The sequence below is a fragment of the Pristiophorus japonicus genome, chromosome 20, assembly GCF_044704955.1.
Source record: "Pristiophorus japonicus isolate sPriJap1 chromosome 20, sPriJap1.hap1, whole genome shotgun sequence".
Taxonomy (NCBI): Eukaryota; Metazoa; Chordata; class Chondrichthyes; family Pristiophoridae; genus Pristiophorus; species Pristiophorus japonicus.
The window spans coordinates 32,392,625-32,420,029 of record NC_091996.1 but is presented as its reverse complement, the minus strand read 5'-3'; the positions used below and the strand labels follow the sequence as shown (position 1 = coordinate 32,420,029).

At 39.9% G+C, this 27,405-nt stretch overlaps 1 protein-coding gene across 5 annotated transcripts in view; it reads right to left on the bottom strand.

The window, feature by feature from the left end:
• strbp (spermatid perinuclear RNA binding protein) overlaps window positions 1-27,405 on the bottom strand; it is a 178,730-nt gene that overhangs the window by 41,428 nt on the left and 109,897 nt on the right. For all 5 annotated transcript variants that reach the window (XM_070862708.1, XM_070862703.1, XM_070862705.1 and 2 more), the window contains exons 3-12: window positions 26,856-27,091; window positions 22,260-22,425; window positions 18,753-18,900; window positions 15,225-15,319; window positions 14,738-14,833; window positions 14,176-14,287; window positions 13,710-13,807; window positions 12,669-12,783; window positions 8,608-8,700; window positions 4,499-4,707 (exon numbers count right to left, since the gene is read on the bottom strand). In XM_070862708.1, the coding sequence (XP_070718809.1) occupies window positions 4,499-4,707; window positions 8,608-8,700; window positions 12,669-12,783; window positions 13,710-13,807; window positions 14,176-14,287; window positions 14,738-14,833; window positions 15,225-15,319; window positions 18,753-18,900; window positions 22,260-22,425; window positions 26,856-27,091 (1,368 nt within the window). The remainder of the gene's footprint in view (window positions 1-4,498; window positions 4,708-8,607; window positions 8,701-12,668; window positions 12,784-13,709; window positions 13,808-14,175; window positions 14,288-14,737; window positions 14,834-15,224; window positions 15,320-18,752; window positions 18,901-22,259; window positions 22,426-26,855; window positions 27,092-27,405) is intronic.

The following is a 27,405-nucleotide window of genomic DNA, read 5'->3' as shown; positions in this document are numbered from 1 at the left end:
GTGATGGGGTCAGGTTGGTGGAGGACCTTTGTCTTACGCATGTTTAGTGTAAGGCCCATGCTTTCGTACGCCTCAGTTAAGATGTTGATGATGGCTTGAAGTTCAGCCTCTGAATGTGCGCAGACGCGTCGTTCATGTACTATAGTTCGACGACAGAGGATGGGACGGTCTTGGATCTAGCCTGGAGGCGACGAAAGTTGAACACGTTCCCACTGGTTCTATAGTTTAGTTCCATTCCAGAAGGGAGCTTGTTGAGCGTGACATGGAGCATTGCAGCGAGGAAGATTAAGAGGAGGGTTGGCACAATGACGCAGCCCTGCTTGACCCTGGTCCAGACGTGGATTGGGTCTGCGGTGGAGATCATAGATTGCATGTCGTCATGGAGCAGGCAGAGGATGGTGACAAACTTTTGGAGGCAGCCGAAATGGAGGAGGATGCTGCATCGTCCCTCATGGTTAACAGTGTCAAAGGCCTTTGTGAAGTCAAAGGCGGCCATGTACAAGGGTTGGTGCTGTTCCTCCCTGCATTTCCCTTGCCGTGATGATAATGTCCGTTGTACCCCGTAGCGGACTGAATCCGCACTGTGACTCCGGGAGGAGCTCCTCAGCCACAGGGAGAAGACGGTTGCGGAGGATTCTAGCGATGATTTTCCCAGTGGCCGACAACAGGGAGATTCCTCTGTAGTTGCTGCAGTCGGACTTGTCCCCTTTTTTAAACAATTAACAAAACAGATAATTGGGTAATTCTTTTGCCTGGATCTGAAATTATATATTAATGAACATAAAGCAGCTTGATATTAGAATTCTATGCCTGAATTCGGTATATATTGAGTTGATGATTAAATATTGGTTAGCAAAGCAAGTCTTTCAGCAAAACTATTGGCTCAAACACATACCTGCTCCCAGAAACATTTCAACTGATTTTCAGCCTCTACAGTTCATACACCTTCACATGGGTTCATTTCAAGAATATTAAAGACTTGGGAACAGGTTGCTTTTTCACCACCTTGACTTTTAAGTCATTAAGGTGTTGCAGCATTTCAGAGTGATATGTAGCATGTTGAGCATGTCTGTCCTTGAAAGAAACCTAGATCACTATTATTGTCTAGAAACTGAAGATTCTTTAAAATCTTAATAGTTCGTATTCAAAATCATGAAAGTCAGCATTGTATAGCAAATTTCTTCAATAGCACGCAGGAAGTTAATCGATTTTGATATTTCATTTTAATTATTTACTAGTTTTGAAAAGGCAGATATGATACTTAAAATTGCACATCGAGAGTACTGTGTCAGTATTGTGGAATGTGGTTTTGTAACAAATAGCCCCCACACAAAGTTCTTGATCTCAGCTATGCCACTATGGGGACCTCAGCAAAGGTCAGCACTTCCCCATTAAAAGAGTAGACAAATTGAAGGTCTAATCACACAACTACTCTAGTTTCGTTCCGTGTCGAAGTTCCGAGTAGAGTGCTTGCTTTGGGAGTCTCGTGTCAGGCATGCGGACGATGTGGCCTGCCCAACGGAGCTGATCTACTTGGAGATTTGACACGGCAAGCTAGCCCAGGGGGACAGGGGAAATGCTTCAAGGACACCCTCAAAGCAACATCCCCACAGACACCTGGAAATCCCTGGTCCAAGACGGCCCAAAGTGAAGAAAGAGCATCCGGGAAGATGTTGAACACCTCGAGTCTCATCGGCAAGAGCAAGCTGAAGCCAAGCGTAGACAGCGGAAGGAGCGGTGCGGTAACCCATACACCCCATCCACCCACCGTCTGCCCCACCTGTGACAGAGACTGTGGGTCCCACATTGGACTCTTCAGTCATCTGAGAATGCATTTTTAGTGTGGAAACAAGTCATCCTCGACTCCGAGGGACTACCTAAGACGACAACTCTAGTTTCACAGTTGAAACTTGAAAACAGGTCATATGCTGTTTTTGACCATGAATAAAATTCAGAGACAAGACCTTCACAAGAAATTGCAGTGCATTTTTACCAGCTGGGGATTGCACCACTCATATTGGACGTTTTGAACAAATACAACTTCTTTTTACCCAGTTAGAAAAAACACAAAGCACCAAACATGCAAGACTTTATTGCATGTTTTCTTATTGCATGAGAATGTAAACCTTAATGATGCTCTTCATTCCCAAGCAAGGAACGTGGCTCATTTTTGGTTCTTAATGTGTCAGGCCCCCGCAAACAGGAACAGCAGACAAACTTCTTTGTAACTAAAGTAGATGTGAAACTTCTGCAAAAATAGCCCCAATGTGGAACAATGTTGGTTCAGAACTAATACTGAGAATTGCAGATTTCCTCCCACAATCATCCAAGTCAAATATATAATACATAAACTCTTAATCATCAGTCTTCTCTGAATGAATATTCAAACTACCCCACATCTATTTAATGTAACGGAATTCCTATTTTACAATTGGCCCAGTATTAATATTGGTATAACACTGGCAAAAGGATTAAGATTAAGTTAATGCCTAACTTCCAACTTTCTGCTGCTGCTTTTTTCTCATTCCTTTCTTTTTTTAGTATTTTGATCTCCAAAGCAAACCCTGCTGACAATAACTGGTCAAGAGGAGATGGCATGATGTGACCTCCATATTCTATGGGGAAAAACAGATTCAAAAGGAAAGCCTGCTGTGCAGGGAATCTGTGGGTGCCCATGACCCACCAATCTGCAGCCTAGTGGGTTTTAACATCAATAAGTTGCTCTGCCTGCATATCACAACATTACCTGAAGTATAATTTTCACCATTCCTTGATAGTACACAGAAGGAAAACTATCTGGAGATACTGCCCCTTCAAGGAGTTTGCACCCTGTATCTCATTCTGCTGTATATAAAAACTAATCCTGGGACATGCCCTTAGCTCTTTACACAATGAAGGCAGCATTGAGACCACACTGAACAGTAGGAATTACTGAAATAAAGCAATAAAAAAGTAGCATAACCCCAAGTCACACCAAGTCAGGAAGATAAACAACTAGTAATCTAGGATGGAGCTTGGCATGGAATGAGAAAGATTTACAGTAATATGAGGTACTGTTCAACTTCCATATTGAATAGGAACATTCCAAAGTACAGGCGGGACCTCTCTGGCCCGGAAACATCAGTGGTTCGGCTTCGGTTTCCAGCACTTACTGGCTCTCAGTGCGCAACTGCCACTTTGCGTGGGTGACGCCCTGGTTTCCCGCGCTTACACGAAGGGAGCAAGCGAGCGAGGCCCTAGTTTTGCAGCCTGAGCTGGAGCATGGCGGAGGCGCTCAGGAGCCCAGGCTCGGCAGGACCGCCTGTGGGTTGGAAAATTCTCTGTTCCGGCACCGGTCAGGTCCCGAGGGTGCCAGACCAGAGAGGTCCAACTTGTAGTACATAAATTGACAGTGGAAATCTAAGGACTGCATCTCTAGTGTAACTTGCAGCAAGCACTTATCTTCCCAAGCTGTCAAGTCTAACATTAATGTTCAGTAATAGCATTTTTAGCTGCTCAAAGCTCATCTTGCAGGCAGCCTGGAGTGAACTTTAATATTTGGGTAGAAGAGTGACTCACTCTACAAGAAGGAAAACTGACAGGATAGATAAGAAAATTATATTTTATATGTTAAAATCTAGGGCCATATACAAATCTACTGCTTGCTGGAAGAAACCCGAGGTTGGAGATAAAACTTAAGCAGTGAAATAGTTTTGAATGGAAGAAACCCAATCTTCCTGGAACCCACAGATTATTCAAACAACATGGAACATATCTCAACTACTTATCTGTGTGGGAATAGTTTTGTGGACTGGTGAGCTACATGGCCCTGAATGATCTCCCTACATCTGTAATTGTCTTTGTGAACATTCCTTGCTTAGGCTCAATTCTCTGACTCAGGATTTGTGGAGGGCTTCTTTTGCCAGCTGAACTGAGGTATGTGTGCTGAGATTCAGGCTCCAACATTCTTGCATCCAGGATCACCCTTCAATGAATTCATTTGTTGCATCAAATCCTTGTTCTTAGTTTGGAGCAAGCGTCACATCTCCAAGTGGTGTGACCACAAAGAGAGAGGTCTGGAGCAAGTGAAACAAATTTAAAAACTAGAAACTAGCGTCGGCAGATGGCTGAAGCCAAGTTAAGCAGAGACAGTTTGATTATGATAGCAGGCTCCTTCTCCAGTTAGCAATGGCTTACAACAAATAGAAGCGCAGTCTAAACATGGATCGCAAGTAAAGACAGATTGAAAGGAATTAAGTATGCAGTATATAATACCCTTTGTTTTAGGAGTAAGATTTGTATGCAGGGAATCTAAATAATACTTCTTCACAAATTATATATCGCTCAAAAAAAAATAAATTCAAGTAAATTCAATTGTTGTTGTCACTGGATACTTCATATCCATACTATGTTATCTGGCACAGTTGCTCATCCCATGAGCATTTTTCCCAAACCAGCCCCATCAAAATTACTTTAACAAGCAGAACACATAATGTCACTGTAGGCTGCTATGTCTTACCTTAACTGCTACATTAAGTTTGGCTGTTTTTTTAGATGGTCCTGAGGCTTCATAGGTTTTCCCATCAACATCCACAGACATAGTGAAGACAGGAGCATGCACAGGACCAGACTGTGAAAGCAGCTTATACTGCAGGCCAGGTTTAATTTGATTCAGTCTCATCAGAGCATTCATGGGCTGGTTAACATCTATTGCTTTGCTTTCCATTACTAGAAAAATAGGAGCAAAAAGAAAACCTAAAAACTTCTGAACATTTTCTTCATCAGAAATCATGTTTTTACTTTGGAAATAACCACACTTTTTCCACATATAATTTCAACAAGTGGAAGATTTAAGATGCCCAAAACAGTTATGATTTAACCATTTTGTTCCTTATAAAACTCGCAATGTGTCCTCAGGAATCTAACTAATCTTTGCTGTGTATCCACTGGATATTCTCAGTGAAATAATTAACTGGCAAATTTCATGCAAGTTAAAGTACGGTCTTATCTGCCCACAGCACACTGCAGACACACAAGTCAATTGCAAAATGATCGATGTACAGGGAAATTCTCACTCGTGTTAGTAGGCTTACTTCAATCACCCTGTCCTAACATCCAATGAATTGAATTCATCCCCGCATCCAAATCCAACCATATCCTTGCTCCAGCCATACATCAGCTCATGTATCCTTCACTCCTCTAACACTGGGTAACTCACTGTTCCCCAGCCCCTCTACTCCATCATTACTGGTATGCCGCTTGGAAAGTTTTCCCCTAAATCCCTCTAACGTCATCTCCTACCCAGTCTTTCAAAACCCCCCTCTTCCATCATGTCTATGGCACCCCCACCCCCAATTTTTTCTACTTTCCCTTTTGGTTAGTATCCATCATATTTCCTCTGGTATTAGTCCCCTGTCGATCACCACCTTCAACTATATGGCCACCGTTTAGCTGTCTGATTAGTTGTCTGATCAAGTCATGGATGCGGCCAGAATGTAGTCTAATTTAACACCAGCAACACTAAAACATCCACAAACTCTACAACTAGTCCCAAATATTGTAGACCACCCTGGCTGATCATTAATAACCTAACTGTGCACAACCTGGGTGTCCTGTTTAGCCCAGGAACTGAATTTCAAACAACATATCCTAAACATCAGCAAGTTACTTCCACATCAATCCATACCTCACTCCCAACCCACACTCCCTCATCAACCCAAGCTCAAACTTTGTCAATGCTCTCCTCTAAACTCCAGCATTCTGTCCCACAATCCTGTTATGTTTCTTATCAAGCTCTTTACTCCTGCCCCTCAATGTTTTGAATTCAGAACCCTCGACTACAAAGTCTTGCTCCCTCTCTACCTTTGCAAAATCCTTCAGCCTTGCGGAAGGACACGTGCTCTCTGATCTGACTCTGGTCTCCTTTGGATCTCCCCTTTTCTTCGACTCCACCTTTACTGGCATGGCCCCACACTTGAACGTTCTTTTACCATGTTAAAAGGTGCTACATAGATGCAAGTTGGTGTTGGAATGCAAACTGCAATGTCTCTTTGTATATGAATGCAAAAAAAAAGTAAAAATACCAATACCCCATAGGGAAAAACCCACACGACCAATACGCTTTAGTGTTGTCCAATGCTCAGAAGCTTCCATCACTACAGTGACAAACCCACAACAGCCAGTATTCTACCTTAACTCAAATACATAGCTCAAAATGCTCTCATACACATCCCAAGTTTAGAAATGGTCATAGAAGCACAGAGGGAGGTCGTTTTGCTGAAGTCTTTGATGGTACTAACTCCATGTCAGAGCCATCTATAATCTAATTTCCTGGCTCTTTTCCTGTAATATTTTTCTTCAAGTAATTATTTAATTTCCTCTCAAATGCTGTGACTGTTTCAAAAGTGATCTAGATGTTTTAATCATGTTTTCCAGATTCTAATAACTTTCCAATTGAAAAAAGCTTCAATTTATGCTCTCTTGTTGATGATTCACTTATTAGTGGAAATAATATCTCAATACACTCACAATCTCATTCAAAACTTCTAATAGGTCCCACCATAACTGTTCTATTCCAGAGAATACAGCCAAGGTTTTTCCAACCTTTTCATAACCATATCCTCTCGTCTCCAGTATCATTCTAATGTTTTATTCTATGCTCCACCTTTTCCATGGTTCCAATATCCTTTCTAGAATAGGGGCACTGGTCCTGTACAGAGTATTTTCTTCATTATTTTTGTATTCAATACCCTCGTGTATAAAAACACAATCTTTTTGGCCTTTCATAGCCTTTTCCATCTGCAATCTTGCTTTTAAAGATCTGTGTATTTGCACAACTAGATATTCCATGCCTGCACTCAAATTGAGAATTTTACCATTTACTCTTCTACCATTTCTATACTCTGTTCATGTATCTACACTAAATTGTACCTGCCATTTGCCCAGTTCCCTAAAATGTCCACGTCTTCCTACCATCATCCACGATGTTCCTCCAATCTCCCACATTCTTCTTTTATATTATTCCCTCTACGCCTACATCAAACTCATTTACATTTGTGGAAAATCAGAAAAGCCCCAACGCAGATCGGTGGGACCCTGGTCCATATCCAGACCGGGGTCAAACAGGGCTGCATCATCGCTCCAAACCTATTCTCAATCTTCCTCGCTGCCATGCTCCACCTCACTGGACATACCAATCATCTTGCCAATCTCCCCAAAATGTAATTTACTTTATTTTTCGCTTTCCATGCCTATTATCCATAGTACCATAGGTTGTGAACTTTACAACAAGTCTCTTGTGGCACTTCATCAAATGCTTTGTCAAAACCCAAATATATCATATCCACTGCGTCTCCTCAGTCTGTAAGCAGAGCAATTTGTCAAATTATTCCATTCGAGTAGTCAAGCCCTTCATAAACCCATGTCGTGTGTCCCCAATTTCCCTAAACCTTTCCAAGTATTCATTAATGTTATTCCTATTATTTGGACGGACAGAATCTAACTTTGTGCTATCTGGTGTAATCAGCTAAACATCATTTGAAAATGTTACGTGCTTACCATGATACTTTACTGAAATCTTATTACACAAAATAATATCCTTTTGTAAAAAAACATAATTTGACTAATTGAATGGAATAATTTGGTACGTTCAAGCTTGTCAACACTGTACAGCAACTGAAGTGCAAGGCATTGGTTGGACGCTATTGGAGAATATTGCGTTTTGGTTTCCATAATATATGATATTAATGACCTTAAGAGGGTGCGAGGGAGGGCAACAAAGATGATACCAAGTCTCAGGAATCTGTTAAGAGGAAGGGTCAATAAACTTTGGCTTGCTCTCGTTGTAAAATAATAAATTTAGAAGTAACCCAACAAGCGTTTTCAAAACCATACCAGATGATTGATAGTGATCCAGACAAATTGGTAATGCTTATTAAAGATCGAAAAATGAAGGGGCATATTTTATAAATAAACTAGAAATAAACAATGGATTCAGGCAAAACCATTTCACATGCATGGCAATTGAGACCAATAATATAAATTAATTCAAAAGATGTGTTTGAGAAAAGGGTATTGAGGACTATGAGGAGAAAGCAGAATTCTGATATTGATCAAAGACTGGTTTGTTGGGCCTAATGGCTTTTGTCTGGTCCTAAAATATATGTCCTATGAACTAGTTAAAGCAGAATAGCCTACACCCAAGTTAAGAACATAATCTTATAATAATTCCCTTTACATGATATACGGTGAGTCACAAGTCATCATGCTCTTGGGCACTCAGCGATTCTCTAATGTAAGCTGAAAAAATAATCCTGGTATTCCAAGTTCCATTTTCAATGGAAGTACCAGTAAATTACATAACGTGTGTTTACAAAAAGCAAATCACATCGAACAAAATATCCTGAAACTCTTCAGGGTTAAAATAGAGTTGGTAGATATATATTTTTATCGTCAGAATTCACAAAGCTCTCAAGAAACTTGTGGATAACTTGAAAGCATATGGAATGAAACAGAAAGTTGCAAATTAGATATTCAATAGTCTAGATAATAGGAAACATATGTTGAAATGATCAGAAGTTCTGTACTCTCTGCTGGTATATTGATAGGGCAGTTTGGACATTAGCTTACTTTTTCTCAGGTTCCTTTTCATTTTTTTGTTGGGATCTTTGTCATCTCCCATACCATCTTCGTACGGTCTCTTCAAAGGTGCCGAGAGAGGTCCTGCAAAAAATCCTGAAGCATTTTACTTCACTATACACTTTACTTTAGGTAAAAGATCTACATCAACAAAATTATTTGTCTACGATTTATTCTGAAGCAGTAATCCTGTGCATTTTCAAACTGTTATGGCTTCTCACCAATGTACTCGATCATTGTGGGCAGCCTATCAGTGGTACTTGTTAACTTTTTTTCCAAGGGCAATAATTCTAAGCAATAGCTTGCTTAAAGTTCACTGTCTGAGAACCTCCATAACCCAAGAGTGGGGAAGAGTGACCACAATATGGTAGAATTCTTTATCAAGATGGAGAGTGACACAGTTAATTCGTAAATTAGGATCCTGAACTTAAGGAAAGGTAACTTCGACGGTATGAGGGGTGAATTGGCTAGAATAGACTGGCAAAGGATACTTAATCAAGGGTTGACAGTGGATAAGCAATGGCAAACATTTAAAGATCACATGGATGAACTTCAGCAATTGTACATCCCTGTCTGGAGTAAAAAAACAGGGAAGGTGGCTCAACTATGGCTAACAAGGGAAGTTAGGGTAGTGTTAAAACCAAGGAAGAGGCATATAAATTGGCTAGAAAAAGCAACAAACCTGAGGACTGGGAGAAATTTAGAATTCAACAGAGGAGGACTAAGGGTTTAATTAAGAGGGGGGAAATAGAGTACGAGAGGAAGCTTGCAGGGAACATAAAAACTGACTGCAAAAGCTTCTATAAATATGTGAAGAGAAAAAGATTAGTGAAGACAAACGTAGGTCCCTTGCAGTCAGATTCAGGTGAATTTATAATGGGGAACAAAGAAATGGCAACTGAACAAATACTTCGGTTCTGTCTTCACGAAGGAAGACACAAATAACCTCCCGAATGTACTAGGGGACAGTGGGCGAAGTGAGAAGGAGGAACTGAAGGATATCCTTATTAGGCTGGAAATTGATGGGATTGAAGGCCGATAAATCCCCAGGGCCTGATAGTCTGCATCCCAGAGTACTTAAGGAAGTGGCCCTAGAAATAGTGGATGCATTGGTGATCATTTTCCAACAGTCTATCGACTCTGGATCAGTTCCTATGGACTGGAGGGTAGCTAATGTAACACCACTTTTTAAGAAGGAGGAAGAGAGAAAACGGGTAATTATAGACCGGTTAGCCTGACATCAGTAGTGGGGAAAATGTTGGAATCAATCATTAAGGATGAAATAGTAGCGCATTTGGAATGCAGTGACAGGATCGGTCCAAGTCAGCATGGATTTATGAAAGGGAAATCATGTTTGACACATCTTATGGAATTCTTTGAGGATGTAACTAGTAGAGTGGACAAGGGAGAACCAGTGGATGTGGTGTATTTGGACTTTCAAAAGGCTTTTGATAAGGTCCCGAACAAGAGATTGGTGTGCAAAATCAAAGCACATGGTATTGGGGGTAATATACTGACGGGGATAGGGAACTGGTTGGCAGACAGGAAGCAGAGAGTCGGGATAAACGGGTCCTTTTCAGAATGGCAGGCAGTGACTAGTGGAGTGCTGCAGGGCTCAGTGCTGGGACCCCAGCTCTTTACAATATACATTAACGATTTATCTGAAGGAATTGAGTGTAATATCTCCAAGTTTGCAGATGACACTAAACTGGGTGGCGGTGAGGACGCTATGAGGCTGCAGGGTGACTTGGACAGGTTAGGTGAGTGGGAAAATGCATGACAGATATAGTATAATGTGGATAAATGTGAGGTTATCCATTTTGGTGGCAAAAACACAAAGGCAGAATATTATCTGAATGGTGGCAGATGAGGAAAAGGGGACTTTCAACAATACCTGGGTGTCATGGTTCATCAGTCATTGAAAGTTGGCATGCAGGTACAGCAGGCGGTGAAGAAGGCAACTGGTATGTTGGCCTTCATAGCTAGGGGATTTGAGTATTGGAGCTGGGAGGTCTTACTGCAATTTTACCAGGCCTTAGTGAGGCCTCACCCGGAATATTGTGTTCAGTTTTGGTCTCCTAATCAGAGGAAAGACGGTCTTGCTATTGAGGGAGTGCAGCGAAGGTTCACCAGACTGATTCCAAGGGATGGCTGGACTGTCATGAGGAGAGAATGGATCAACCGGGCCTGTATTCACTGGAGTTTAGAAGGATGAGAGGGGATCTCATCGAAACGTATAAGATTCTGATGGGACTGGACAGGTTAGATGCGGGAAGAATGTTCCCGATGTTGGGGATGTCCAGAACCAGGGGACATAGTCTTAGGATAAGGGATAGACCATTTAGGACTGAGATGGGGAGAAACTACTTCACTCAGAGTTGTAAACCTGTAGAATTCCCTGCCGCAGAGAGTTGTTGATGCCAGTTCATTGGATATATTCAAGAAGGAGTTAGATATGGCCCTTACGGCTAAGGGGATCAAGGGGTATGGAGAGAAAGCAGGAAAGGGGTACTGAGGGAATGATCAGCCATGATCTTATTGAATGGCGGTGCAGGCTTGAAGGGCCAAATGGCCTACTCCTGCACCTATTTTCTATGTTTCTATGTAACTCTCCGGCTTTATTTATTAACAATAGAATATAGGCCATATTTCTATTTATAGAATTTTTCTTTGAATAGTGCCCATCATACTTTGTATAAAGTTACAACTGAAAAATCTTTTTAAAATACATACACGAAGAAAAAATCCAATACTTCCTGCTGCTGTTCTGAACTCGAGATAACCCGGAGAGCTTGTTAACAAGGAGTCAAGTGGCTGCCAATTTGGAGAAACTGCCAACAACCCTAATTAGCCTCTAATTGACCTCAGGAACAACTTAGACCTCTTGATCACAATTACTGAGCACAACCAACAGGAGATCAGCTAGTACACAAGTAAAATTATAAAGCTCCATAGGGTGAAATCACAACCAAAATACTTTCTTTGGCATTGAATAAAATACACTGAGAAAATGTAGCTATTTTACTATTTTTCTGAAGGCGATAAACATTTGTTTCCACAAACCAGTTTGTCTAAACTTTAGTTGATCGGACACTGCAAGTCTCGTCAGCCTTGTGCCAAGCACCTTCTATACCCAAGTACCAAGAGGATAAGCAGAGACTTGTCTCCATAGAACCATACCTCAGCAATAAGCACCCAGCAACAAGCTTTGGAATTTTCCAATGTGCTCAGCATTCTTCTCAGTCTTAGGTTCCAAGTCAGTACCTTGAGAGTGAAATATTCATCAACCGTCAGGCATTCAAGTTAGCAGTTTCGCACAACTACTGATAGAGAATGAGAAATCTCCTAATTTGGGATCCAGGATTGAAAAGGCAACCCAGCAGCATGGAAACCCGTGGAGATGCTTACTGATGGAAGGCTACATCTGAGTTACAGCTATGCAGAAAGAGCTTCAACCATGTCCTGTTAAGTGATAAAATGTATAATACAAGGAGACCACAAGAATCAACATGGGGAGAAAATGGATACCCCTTAAAAATACATCTACATAATAAAATATAATTCATGTATTTTTCTTTCTCTTCCTCCATGAAGCACTCTACAGTTTTCCCAACTGGCCAAGTGTTGCAATGCGAATAGTACACAACTTTTTTCAGCTATCTATACTGTTCTCAGGCATGTGCTGTTGTCAACTGTTTCCATTCAATAAACTCAGAACTATTACGAGCCAATCGGCTCATGTGAGTGGCCAATAGAATGGAGATGTCATTCTATTGGTCTCCAATATTTCATGCAGGCTTTTAAAATATTCACTTGCCTTCTGTTGTCATTCTTCAAAACAATAATCTGGGGCTGGCAGCAAGTTGTTAGCAACTACTCCATGAACATGTCCAAATGCTGAAACAGAGGTTCAAAAGGATGCAAGTGGGCCATACAAGTACCCTTGCCCTAGACAGTAACTCCTTGTTTTAAGTTTTGTTGAATTATTGGGACTCAAATACACAGTACACATTTTGCCTAATTAGATCTTGCAAAGTCAACGATCTACCCACCATCTCGGTCACTCGGTGATCTGGACCATTTTTGAAGGGAGGATCTCGTTGATGGAAGTGGGTCCATCTCCAGTACTTTGTAGATCTGACCGAAGGCCATGAGTCTAAGTGCATGCTACAAGCACAAGATATATAGCTAAATAAATTACAATTTCATACATTTATGCAAGTTATTTCAAACTGGGTTTTGTGTTAGTGTTAATTAACATAGAAGAGGTTTGTAGATGGTTCAATAAGTTTATCCAGGACGTAAACTGAGCTTTGCAGACTCGGAAGGACCCAGGTTTAATCCCTGGTCTGTGCAGAACTAATGGATCCAAGCCAGGGCAGCTAGTAGGGCAATCATAATTGGCCTGAGCAACCTTGAGTTAGGGTGAAAAACTGCTAGGATTTCTGCTTCTGATCGATATTCAGCAACTCCTGCTGGAAGCATGCATGTGTGGATGGGCAAGGACAGAATCAAGTTCAGCTTTAATGTCTCCCATATTTGAACAGCCCGCCAAAACTCGGACTGTGAATACTGTCAAATGGGCATGGTACCGAAGAGTATCCATGCAATAACATCTTCAAGGAATAACTCATGCTCCCCACCCCACCCAGATTAGTAAATTGCGGGAACTTCCCCCAAGATGCTCCACACATCTTTCCAATCTCAGCCAACCTATCTATGGCGTTTTACCAGCAGTAGGATATTCAGTTCACACCATTTTGGTCCATTTTTTCCAAAAGCTCGAATGGTTAAAGACCAAGGCATGTTTCATCAGTCTGTCCTCTTATACTGGGAACACGAGAGCCCCAACAAGATGGAAGAAAAGAAGACATTTTTTTTTTTTGAGGTTAATAAGAAACAAACTCATTTTCTAATCAAGTTTCAACTTATTTATCCCACTACTTACAGGTATGGATGGTCTGAACGTACCTATTTTCAAAAAGAAGCCAATGTTTCAGGATAGGAAGAATGTTTGTTAGAGCCCCCACGGCACTATTTTACCTAGTCAAAACTTTTAATGGTCGTGATAAGTACCCGAGTATCAACCATACCTGGGCACTATGAGTAATGTTGTCCATTTCCTGTGGAGTCATTGAGATCAATACATCGGTTAGATCCTTTTCACAAGGATCATGCAATCCAGGACCACCTGCATAGAAAATAAACAAACAGCTTGTATCTTAAGCAGTAGACATTTAACAGAATAAATTCTCTATATCAAAATACAATGTTTAGTAAATGTGGCAAGTAACCATTTAGCTATTCTAACAGAGTGAACATATTTTCATTTGTAAATGATAAATATTTGATTTTATGTATCTTATTGATTTTTGATCAATCCAGTGTTTAGCACAAACTACTAATTTAGAACTTTCATATGAAAACTGAGTAACATACCTTATCTGTCCTATTTAAATTAAATTGAACTTTGAGCATGGAAGATAATGCTAATCTACTAAATGCTAATATTAGCAACCTATTTCAATAAATTTGTTCATTGTCATTTGAGACTCTTACCAGGTAGAAGAATCCCTGATGCCAAGCATTCCATTACACGTCTCAAGGCTTCACCAGCCCCTAATGGTCTATTACTAGTACCTATGGCTTTTTCACAAATAAGCTCTAGGGGCTAAACGTAATAAGGAACAAGGAATCAGTCACATCCGGCAACATGTAATGGGAATAATAATTTTTTTTTTTTTACACAAAATCAAAACCTTAAATTCGCTGAAAGATTTTCAAACTTATTTTCAAATAAATGTAATCTCAAGTTCTCTTCACATCAGCTTAGTTCAAATTCACCTGGTTAGCGTCAAGAAATAAACTTAATTAGTACTTTGCCAAGATAAATCCTTCACGATATTCCATGAAAAAAAAAGTTATATTTGACATGTTAGACCATTACATTTAATGAAATCCATAATTTGATTATGCTGACTTTGCACAAATTTAGAAGTTTGCATTGCACTTCTTGCATTTTCTGAATTGTCTTCTTTTGAGATACAAAGAGTCATGAATCATTTAAAGATACGTGTTTGGACCATTTGGTTTGACAAGAGAAGTCTATATTTAAACTTACCCATCCTTTCAATGGTCCCCATGTGGGTACTCTGTTGCATAAATCGCGCAGAATACGAATCACAATTACACATGACTTTAATCCATTTGCCCTCGCCTAAAACATACAGAATTGTTGAGATACATCATCTGCTTAGCTTAGATGTACATTACATAGCACCTTGGCATTTCTCAGTAACTTAGAAAATTAAATTAAATCATGCAAACAAAAAGGAACATTTACAGAGAACAAACTCCATCTCTAGAACAGCAGATTTCAAGTACAAGCAAGAAGCATAAATGTTTAACGATTGCTTTTGTAGCCTCATGATAACTAGTAAAAGAAAACTATCTACCTATTGTAGTATACCGACTGAGCTCAAACTGCGCAGAGTACCAAAGTTATATAGAGCAAATTAATAGCATTAAGTGTTTTAATATAACAAATAGTTTTAACATTAAAACCTCATAAGGCTACAATAACAATAAGATAAGAACAAGTAGCCAACCTGAAACCATTTGGCATGTCGCAGAGACGCCAAGGCGTTTAGGCATTTCTGCCTGTCCAATAAGTCCGGTGGATCTTTCATCGCAAAATTTTCTACTGGTGAATGGAATAAGAAGACAGATACAGTTTGACCAAGGGGTTTCTGTCATTCAGTACTAGGGAGTGGCAGCATCCTAGGCAAACAAGGCTCCCAGAAATTTTAATGGTTTAATAGTGCATTGTGGTTACTACAACAGCCATTTACAGTAACGTGAACATGTGAGACAGAAGCAAAAGGCATTCATTCGGGATACGAATCAATGGCATATCAACTGCAGAGTATATGATTCTGAGTCTTATTTAAAATGCAGAACACAACAGATTATACCATACAGCAGATACTTTTGTTGACTGTTAGCCAGGCCTCTTTAATTTCTGGTTTCTTGGGTAGTTCTAAAATTAATAGTGAATTATGAGAAAAACACGACATACTTCCAAACATTTGAGTCTTTCAGTTCGCATTCCTGTTCACACTGATTTCAGCTTTTGCAGATCAAAATCTCAAGAGCTCACACCATCAAAGCCATATAAAAATTCCATTTCAGTTTCCTAATTTCGTCTTATTGCCACAACACAACGTTAATATGGCGGACCCAGGAAACCAGAAATTAACTATGTACGGCCTTACCATTTTAACTCCTTGTGCAAGTGCTACATGTGCAAGTTCTTATTTTCTGAAAAATTATTGCCAAAACTGTCATTGGGTTTAGATTGTATTAGAAATAAACTTGGTGCTTGCAACAAAGGTATTAAAATGTAACAGAAACTCAATATGGCAGTTAACCCCTACTGAAATTTGCCAAACCATGTAATTTCAAATATTTTCAGCAGCTGGAGTTTTCTGCCTTTTAAAGCAACAAAAACATCTGCTGTAAAGTACAATATTTCTTACACAAGGGATACAAAGATAAACTGCTGTAGATGGGTGGTTAATAGTCTAAAACATTGGATTAGACAGTATAAAGGATGACTGTTTGCAGGGCCAATTTTTTTTCAGCTACGCAATTCTGTTTCAAAACATATCTAATTGCAAAATCTCACTCACTTCAACATCACTGTCATGTCCTAATTTAAAACAAAAAGGCACATTATTGTTTTTGTTTCAAAACTATAAATATAGCTTTACTCAGTTCTGATGTCAACGGGGTATGGTTTATCTTAGCTATGCTCCGACTACAAAACGTTAATTTGTTTGAAAGGTTCTTGTAATCCGGTTGATTACATTAAAGGGCTCTTCTACAAACTTATATAAACATACAACAATACATTCTTTTTGCAGTCAGTCATCTTTTACATGCAAGTTCTACAGAAAAAAAGATAAGGATAGGGGACAAAGAGCAGGCAGTGAATGGGGTAGACTTGCACCAAAGTCCCTTTTAAAACACTCATGTATTCACTTCATGCCCTGTACAATTTTGAGTTTGAAATTAACGTAGGCTTCCAACATATAAATTTTACCATTAAATACAAATAAAAACACTGTTCCACGACTCGTGGTGGTAGCAAATCACAATACCCTGCAGCTTACACAGAATCAATAATTGGTTCAGAATGTATAGCAGATGCTGCAAGTATCCATTTAGGAAAGAAAAATTATGCCTAGTGCCACTGCAAAGTTTATTGACACCCAAACTGCACTTCGAGAAGTGTGGATCCAAACAACATCTCAAGCAGGACTCGACGTTGGGATTTTAGGAGTTGCATCAATTTTGCACACTATGAAAGAAGAATTTTAAAATCTTCGGGAAGAAATGAAAACAATGTTAACACAGTTAACGTGAAAACCAGTTGAGAAAATTTTACTTCAAATTATTCTTCAATTCTGGTAGTCGTCAATACATTAATTTCAAACCCTCTAATTGTAAGTCACATGGCAGTAGGCGTCAACAACCTACTCATCTCAACTTTTCAAAATATGCAATAGCACCAGCAACTTCAAGTTTTTTTCCCCTCAGACTAGATTGCAGAGAGCAGGGCATGAATGTACATGAATCATTCATAGAAGACAAAATGTACACAGCTGAGTAAGTCCCCTTCAGCTAACATTGCTTTGGGTGCTGATTAGTGACTGTGTAGCATACTGTATGGCAGGAAATTCTGGATAGCATTAATTTATGTTGGCAATCTGTAAATTGCCAATTAATAGTATTTAAATTAGTTGGTTATTACCAATGGAGTTTGAAAATTCCTTAGTTTCTAAGCATATATCATTTCATGCCATAATTTCTTGCTGAACAGTAGTAAAATTACTGAAGGGACTTGTAGCAAGTCTAGAAATGGGGAGAACAGCAACAGGGAGTCCCCTCCTGCCCAGGTGGGCACAGCTGCCTCCATTCCCATGACAGAGAGCGGCCAGTTGGTCAAAGGTCTGACATTGTCCAGTAAGGCTCAACAAACTACCATTGACACGCTTTGGAGACTAAACCAAAAAAAAAGCCTACAAATAAACAATAAAAAGAAATTAACACACTACTTTATTCTGACCAGCTATTTTTCTTCCCAATCTCAGTGCTGTTTCCAGGTTTCATGCATTTTAAATAAATGGACTCAAGGCATGCTTGAAGATAATCATATTTATATTACTGTTTGAATATTGAATGTCTTGTGGTTAAAAATCCCATTATGTTATGCATACAAGGAGTGTATCGGGAATAACTACAATATTTTTAAAAATTAGAGTAGGAAAATGTTGTCAGTACAAATTAATCCTCAAAGTCTTGAGAATATACCACAATAAATATTGCTTAGCCATATTACAAATCTTGCTACTGGGTGGTTAGAACTACACAACTGTATGGGACACGTGAGCCATGATACTCACACTATTAAATACTTGTAATACTCTGGCACAAACATTGGTTACAAGTTGCCACCTCCCCCCACACAAACAAATATATGTGGAGTCTATAATCCTTGGTTTTACATTTTTGAATACTTATAAAATTGAAATGCAATGCTGGTGCATCTAAGTGTATTGTTTATATCCTTTTACTTTTGGCAGCACTGAGATGGGGCAATAATGATACTATATACATTATATTAAATGCAGCAAGTCTTACAACATTTACGTGGTCAGAGCATGTTCTGTGAATGTGCAGTAGACAGGTAATTAAATATAAAAATGTACTTCTTTTCTTTTAAAAATTACAAATATGGTATTGTACACTTTTTAATATATGGAACACTCAATTTTACTTAACTTAACACCCCGCTGTATTTCATTATCGTGCATTCAGTTTTCATTTTGATGCTGATTTCTAAACAGGTTAATAAGAACTATATTTGAAATTCTGGATAAGGAACCTTTTGCTTTTCATTTTTTTTTTTAAAAACAGCAAAAGATCTGCATGCTTTGCTATAAAGTAATCTCTGAAACTGAAAAATGTATTTTTAAGGTGTGTTCAAACCTGCTCTTGCAAGACCACAGAAGTCTTGGAGCAAGCAACATAAAAAACTGTAACATGTATATGAAAAACACTGGCCAATATACCTCCATCTTCTTTCTTTTCCACTTCATCTCGCATCACTGGCGAACTCAGAACAATCTTCAGTGTCAACTTGGGTTCTTTTGTATTTTGAACAATGATAGCTGCCTCTTCCACACATTTCTCAACTTCATATTTTTCCTCTGAAAGCTTCTAAAAGTATCAAAAATATAAGATACAGACAAACCTAATTTTAATCTAAAGAGACAGCAGATGGTGCTTGATATCCACGTATTTCAAAATAGACCACTCACTCATCAATGCTTTGAGAATGAAAGTTTACTTTGACAACATCAGCACAAAAAGAAACTGCACTGCTAATGAAATAAAAACACCTTGTTCAGCTATACTAATTCATTTTGAAAAACTATTACTGGCCAATTATTATTTACCCACTGCAAAACATTAATTTCACAAAGTATAAATAAAAATGCCAATTCATCTTCCAAGAGCTGTTTGGTACTGTTTTAAATAAAACTTATTTATTATAGCCATTATTATAGTTATTACTTGCAATGCCAATTTTTTGGTTATATCCAGTATTTGATAAGCATAAAGATACTCCAATATGTGTACAAACCAGAGATCACTTTCAATTCAAATTAGTTGGTGGAAACTTTATGCTGTATTTCACTGTTTACTCCAAGACAGTTCAAGGCCTGGACTGTATCAAGTTGCCAACCATAGCTCTTTTCAAAGAAAAGAATGACCAAGGCTTACCATTAAGCAGCATAGTTACCAGCATTAGGTAGATGAAACTAAACTAAAAATCAGAATAACCAATTGTCATGAACATAAGGTTACTCTTTTGTTGTATCCTCACCTAAGAACGTACTGTTAAAAGTGGTAGATGACCTAACTTAGCTATAGTCTTAAATATTCTTTACAATAGCTTACTTTCCAATATAAATAGGCAGCTATCCAAATAGGGGAGGGGGCGCTGTCACTAAGAGACAGGCTCACAAATGGGGTTACAGTGTGTTCTTCTATATAAAAGGCTGGGTTTATTGAAACAATCACAATTCTATTTTTCTTTAGCGATGGATGTCACTCAGCATTAAGATTTCCGAGCTCACGTACACCATGAGCAGTTGAAGAGTACAAGAACCTTTACTCAAAGACTGCAAGTCAATATTGTGGCTTTGCAAACATTTTTTAAAAAATCAACATACTTTGGAAATATCAGAATAAACTTGAAAAAATAAGACAGATTAATAACATGGATAAAAGATCCAGTGATGTGTGGAAACAGAATGAACTCCTGCCAAGGAAAAAAATACTGAGGTGCACTTCAAGGACAATACTTAGGTGGCTGAAAGACTAGATGACCTTGATAGCCCATGTAATTTGTATTTGGGCAAAAATGGATGTGTTTTAATTGTTTAAAACTAGACATTAGCTGTCTTGGGTCACAGTATTCTTATGGAATTGACAATTATCGGTGGCATCTGACTAGCTGTTTACATAATTCTCTCTCTTGAATAAGGCCATAAAAATGCAAACGAAGCACAGGGGTTCATTTCTGGAAGAATAGAATTGAAATGCATAGAGAGGTTATGTCAAACACGTATAGAACCTATAGAACTTTCGTTAGACCACACTTGGGAGTACTTTGCACAGTTCTGGTCTCCATGTTACAAAAAGGATAGAGGCACTGGAGAAGGTGCAACAGATTTAGAACGATGATACCAGAACTGAGCGTTGCAACCATCAGGAAAGATTGAACAGGCTGGGGCTGTAATTATTCTTCACTAATAAATCCAATCATCAGGAATTCAGGAGAAACGTCTTTATCCAGAGTGGTTAACATGTGGAACTTGCTACCACTCAATAAAACTGCTGAAATGAGACAAATATGTTGACCATCTGCGACATATAAAATCTCTAGCTACTATGAAGCCAATGGTACCAACCGAGAAAACCAATACCACATGGAGTAGATGCATTTAAGGGGAAGCTAGATAAATTTGCGGAAAAAGGACTAGAAGGATATGCAGATAAGTGTTAGAGGGAGTAGGGTGGGAGGAGGTTTGTGTACCGGCATCGACCCATTGGACTGAAAGGCCTATTTCTGCACTGTAAATTCTATGTAATGGCATACCCCTGAATATGAAGGTGCACTTCAAGTGTTGCAGTAATTCCAACTTGTGCCCAGCAAAGTCCCACTATCACAAATCAGATAAATGACCAGTTATAATCTGTTTTCAACTATTTTTGTAGAAACAATAATCAAGTGCCCCCTGGTTAAAGGGGGGGTCCACACTCAAAAAACTTTCAATCAAGTGCCCCCTTGTTTGTTTTTTTTTTTGAGGGCACCAAAAACACAAATTATACAAGTGCCCCCTGGCTAAAAGGGAGAGGAGCCGACAAATTAAACTTTAGATATGTGGTTCAGTGTTGGTTTAGGGACAGGGGTTGGTCAGGACACCAAAACATCTGTCCTACAATATATTCTATATTCCCCTGAACAGGCAGACTCTACCAGCTCCTCAGCCTGTACTGCACCAAAACTTCTACGCTCCCAATAACTCTACTTCTTTGCTTCCCAAACTGCCATAAGGTGTGTTATAATAGGTATTATATAATAAAAGAACAGAATGTATGACTTTAAATTGGTGACAAAACTGTATCTTGTCCTCGAACCCTGCTTCTTCCCCTGAAGACTACAATTGGTCTCAAGGCCCTGTAGCTCTGGTAGCACGTTCACCACCAAGTCAGAAGGTTGTATGTTCAAGTCCCACTCCAGAGACTTGAGCATAAAATCTAGATTGACACTAAGGGAGTGCTGCACTGTCTTTCTGATGATAAACCAAGGCCCCATCTGACCTCTCAGGTCGATGTAAAAAATCCCAAGGCACTATTTTGAAAAATAGGGGAGTTCACCCCAGTGTCCTGGCCAATATTTATCCCTGAATCAACATCACTAAAACAGATGATCTGGTCATGCTACTTGTGGCACCTTGCTGTGCACAAGTTAGCTGCCATGTTTCCTACATTATAACAGTGACTGCACTTCAAAAACACTTAATTGGCTATAAAGTGCTTTAGGATATCCTGAGGTTGTAAAGGTCGCTATACAAATGCAAGTCTTTCTTTTCTTTCAATACGACAAGAAATCAACTAGTATTCCAATAAATGCTAATTGAGCAACATTAGCAGCATCCTCAGTACCTCCTCCCACTTACAGAATTCTATTCAGCCACCTGTACATGGCGCAGGGGACTGAAGGCATGATTCTGCCTGTCAGTACGAGAAGATGCAGTGCTCTCTGCCAAACACTGAAAACAGCTGCATGCACGAAGTGTGATGTGCAGAGGTTGATGGGTTTTTATTAGATTTGATTCTAATTTTGTACCTCATCTTTTGGCGAGAGTGGTCAGATTGAATTCTAAAATCATACGGTGTATATATACTAAATGTAACATTTCATTGTTGCAGAGTTACATATTACTGCAATTTATGCATGATGCATTTTTCCTATCAAGCACAATGACAGATTATTCTGAACTCACCTGGATTTGTAATGGCAGATTGTCACAGACTGTGTTTAATAACTTCTCGGTTGGTTTTTCTTTACACATCAGCACCAGCTCTAAATCCAGGTCCCCCTTGATCAGCAAGCCCTTTGCAACCAATCCAATTCGCATCACTCCACACAAAACCCGACCACTCTGTTCACTGTTAAAGCAATGGTCAATGATGTGATTTTTTTAAAATAAAAAGGACGAATTGGACAATTATATATGGCAAATCTTTCACGCAGCATCTAGAAGAATAAGCCCCGTGAGTGATGAATTATTTTGAAACTTTCACATATGCAATTTTCTAAGAAAGAATTGTACAGCCCTGCAATTTTTTCATTTTCAATACAGTATACATTCAATTTGCTTTTGAAAGTTACAATTTAAACTAAAACTGCTTCCACCACTCTTTCAAGTAGTGCATTCCAGATCATAACTTGCTGCATCAAAAAAAATTCTCACCTCCCCCCGACCCTCATTTTTTTTACCAGTTATCCTAAATCTGTGTCCTCTGGTAACTGACCAGCTCGTCAGTGGGAACAGTTGTTCTACTCTTCATAATTTTGAACACCTCTATTAAACCTCCTCTTTACCTTCTCTAGTCTCTTCATATAACTGAAGTTCCTTACCATTCTAGTAAATCTCCTCGGTGCTTTCTCCAAAGCCTTGACATAATTCCTAAATTGTGGTGCCTAGAATTAGATACAATACTATACTCTAGATGAGCCCTAATCAGTGATTTATAAAGGCTTGCTTTTGTACTCTATGCCTCTATTGAGAGAGAGAGAGAGAGAGAGAGAGCGAGCGCGAGAGAGAGAACAAAAGAGAGAGCAAAAGAGAGCGAGCGAGAGAGCAAAAGAGAGCGAGCGAGCGAGCGAGCGAGCGAGAGAGAGAGAGAGAGAGAGAGAGAGAGAGAGAGACTGGGGAGAGAGGGGTGGAGAGGGAGAGGGAATCGGAGGGGAGAGAGAGAACTCAAGGAGAGGAAGTCAGGAACTCGTTGGGGGTGCGCGGTGATAAAGAGCACAGAGAGCAGTGGGGATAGGAGAGGAACGTAATCCAGGTCTGGGGGTGGGGGGCCGGGGAGGGGAGAGGTGGTTCAGAGTGAGAACGTAATCCAGATGGTAAGATGGATTAAGATCATCCAACCCCACCTCCTTTACATGCACCTGGCTAATTTCTCAAAGCTCAGTGCGTGCTGGGGGGAAAGGTCAGGAACTTGTTTGGCGGGTGGGGGGGGGGGGGGGGGAGGAGAGGAGAGGAGAAAGGTCATGAATCGGTGAAGGGGGGGGGGAGGGAGAGAGAAGGTGGTGGGGGATGGGGGCACGAACTTGTTTGGGGGCAGTCTTAACCCATGAGAGTGAGCCCGGTCTGTTGCAAGTGAGCTTTGTTCTGTCTGGAGTCGGCAGTCAGAATGGCTCGAATTACACTTTGCAAATTTACTGGGCTAGACTTTCGGCACATAAGCACACTGAGATGCAGGCTATCGCCCATATTTGCTGAAAAGTGGAAACTAGCACCCGATTATAGCCCATTTATAGCCGGCCCAACTTTCGGCACACATGAGCTGCATCGCTCAGCCTATTTAAAAAAAAAAGACATCATCCTCGTGCAAGGCCGAGAATAGTGCTTATAATGGAAACTTGCGCCTGATCATGGCCCAGATTATGGCCAAGCGCTACTTTCGGCATTTCGCCCACAATTCGCCTAAATGATCGCTGGCCCAAAAAGACGTTGAAGAAAAGCTGCAATCATCTGGCCTTAACTTGGGGAGGATCTATAGTAAAAGGCTGTTTCAAATGCTTGTCAGGAGAATCAATTTGTTAATGATTTTAAGGGCCTTTTGACACTTGCCAATCATCTAATCACCTTTGTATTTGTTGAGGACAAATTAAGGGCATTTATAGCGATTTATAGTGATGGGGCCTGTAATTTCTCAACCAGTATTGATCACTAATCACATGCTGCTGATTAGAGATGGGAGAAGGTATATTGAAGAGCATTATGTGCCCAAAGAGGTGGCAGACTGCTGCGGAGGAGACGACATTACATCCAACGCATTTACAGGGATAAGTGATCATACCTGGACTTGTCCGATAATATGTGCATTAGAAGGCTACGCTTCCGAAAGAAGGTCATCAATGAGATATGCCAGCTAATTAAAGGAGATGTGCAGCCTACCAGCACCATCAGGATCACACGTTGAGATTAAGGTTACTGGGGCACTTTCCTTCTATGCATCGGGCTCCTTTCAGGCCTCAGCTGACGACATTTGCGGTATCGCTCAGCACGCTACACATTGCTGCATTCAACAGGTGACTGAAGCCCTTTACGCACGTAAGATGGACTTTATAAGCTTCCCTATGACCAGGGCGGCACAGACTGAGGGGGCTTTGGGTTTCTCACGAATAGCAAACTTCCCCAAGGTGCAGGGAGCAATAGACTGTTCGCACATCGCCCTGCGAGCACCTTTACAGGATGCAGAGGTGTTTCGGAACCGAAAGGGATTCCACTCCCTGAATCTGCAGCTCGTTGTCGACCACAAGCAAATAATCATGGCAGTAAATGCAAATTTTCCCGGGAGCAACCATGATGCACACATCTTGCGTGAGAGCACTATCTCTGACCTGTTTAACAGTCAGCCACAAGGTCACAGCTGGATGCTGGGGGATAAAGGATATGGCCTTGCCAGCTGGTTCATGAACTCCCTATATAAGCCGAGAAGCGCTACAATGAAAGCCATATAGCCACAGGCAATATCGTCGAAAAGACAATTGGAGTTCTGAAACAGCGCTTCAGATGCCTGGACCACTCATCAGGCAACCTAAAATACCACCCTGAGTAGGTCGCTGAGTTCATTGTGGTGTGCTGCATGCTGCATAACCTAGCTATCAGGAGAGGACAACAATTCCTTTGATGGAAGTTAAAATAAAATGACAAAAGTTATATTGCTGTAATGACAGGGTTAATATTAATCATGGATTTTCTCCCCCCCCCCCCCTCTGGTCCACAGGACAAGTAGAAGCAGAACTAGGGTATGTCATCCCACGAGGAAGGAAATGTTCACCTCAGTTAGCTGATAGATTTTATTTTATAAACCAACAGGGGCTAGAATAAAAGAAAGGTTCTATTAGGTTATTGATGAGGACCAGGTCCCCTGTTCTCTCTGTCAAACCCCGTGGGAAAAGTTCTTTGCCTGAAAAAAAAACGCGCATGTGCAGAACGGCCATTGCTATGGACGCCAGCCTTGTACGACGGAGTACATCGCTAAGGCCCATTTCACATTGCTACGGCTATCGCCCAAATTAAAAAGGTGAAGCTGGTGGTTTTTAAAATGGGCAATATTCCAGCGATCCTGAAAAATAAAAAAAGCACTAAGGCCGGAAATAACGCTCATTTTTGGGCGATAACGATCAGTTGAATGTCTAGCCCACTGATTATGTAGGCAGGGCAGTTGTAATTACACATTCCAGAGAAATTGCTGGGTGTGTCTTATCCCCAAGGGACCAATCAGCAATCAGGTCTTGTGATCAAGGGGACCCAAATCAGAGCTTTAGGTGTTGCAAAATAATGTGTCCATTTCTCTATTCCCTCCTCCTTTACCATGACATTGACAGTATCCTCTTCTTTTGTGAAGACAGGTATACGGTACTCAATTAGTATCTCAGTCATGCCACATTATGATATACCACTTAGTCTCTAATTGGCCACACCCTTCCCTTTGAATATCTTTTTACTCTTAAAATGCTTATAAAAGAGAAATTCCTTTTATATTACCTGCTAATCTTTTCTCATGTGCTTTCTTAGCCCATCTTATTGCCTTTTTCAGTTTTCCTCTGTACTTTCTATATGCTGCTTGATTCTTCACTGTGTTCTGAACCGGACATTTATCATCACAGTATTTTTCTCGATTTATCATAAACTTCTTTTTTTGTGTTTAATTTTAATCACAATTCCAGGGAGTTCCAGCTTTGGATACCCTTTCTTTCCAACCTCATGTCTAGTCTGTGCTGGAACTACCTCCTCCTGGAAGGCCTCCCATTATTCATTACCGTTTACCGGCCAGTTTTTGCTTCCAATCCACCTGGGTCAGACCCCTTTTCAACTCACTGAAATTAGCCGTCTTCCAGTTGACTATCTTCACCTTTGATCGTTCCTTGTCCTTTTCCATAATTACACTAAACCTAATGATATGATCACTGATTTCCAAACATCCTCCACTTAATTCCCCAGAACTAGATCTGTTGTTTATTCCTAAATAATTGAAGATGATAAATTTGGTAAATACAATCTAAACAAATAATGTAATTTTCTAATTTAAAGGAAGCAATACAATTTTATTTGCTAAAACCTATTATAATCTCACACTGAAATGTGATTACATTTTATGGGTTTGAAAGCCTACTTTAACCAAACATTTAACACATTTTATAAAGTGCAATTTCCCAGCAACTGATCACCACTTGATGTGGATGAAAATCCAATATATCAGCACAGCACCTTTCCACTGACATTCATATGAAAATCAAGTAAAATATTTCTTCTGCACAGAAAAGACTGCATCATTCTTCAGTAAAATTGGTAACTCACTTTGTATTGCTCTCTGTAATATCACTTTTCTTGGTATCTGCAGCTCCATCTTCACCCGCAGCCACATTAACGGACTTCAAATTAGTTTCATCCAAATAGTTCGATACGTGTTTCAGTGCACATTCCACTGTTGAAACCATAGTCTGTACAGCTTCAAGCTCTTCCTGAGAAGGATACACCGAGGAATGTTTTGCCATGACATGTCGGTCATCATTAGCAAACGTTCGGATTGGCCTCTAAAAAGAAAATTAAGATAATATACTGAACCATTTACAAATTAACAAAAAGGAAAAAAAAGTTCTAAAAGATGGAAATACTAAATATCAGGTCAATGAAAAAGCAGTGTTAAAATCCATGCAGAGGGTACTGCTGATAGCCTGATCTTCTGGTACTCCCGTATGCATCCATTCCACCGGGGTGAGGAGAATAGATATCCAATGCTTTTCCAGTCGTATTACAACTTCTGCTCAATAGAAAAGCTCTCATTTAAAAGATTAACAGGAAATCATTTGTAGGTCTCTGCATTCAACTTCAGGAGGCATGAAGCATA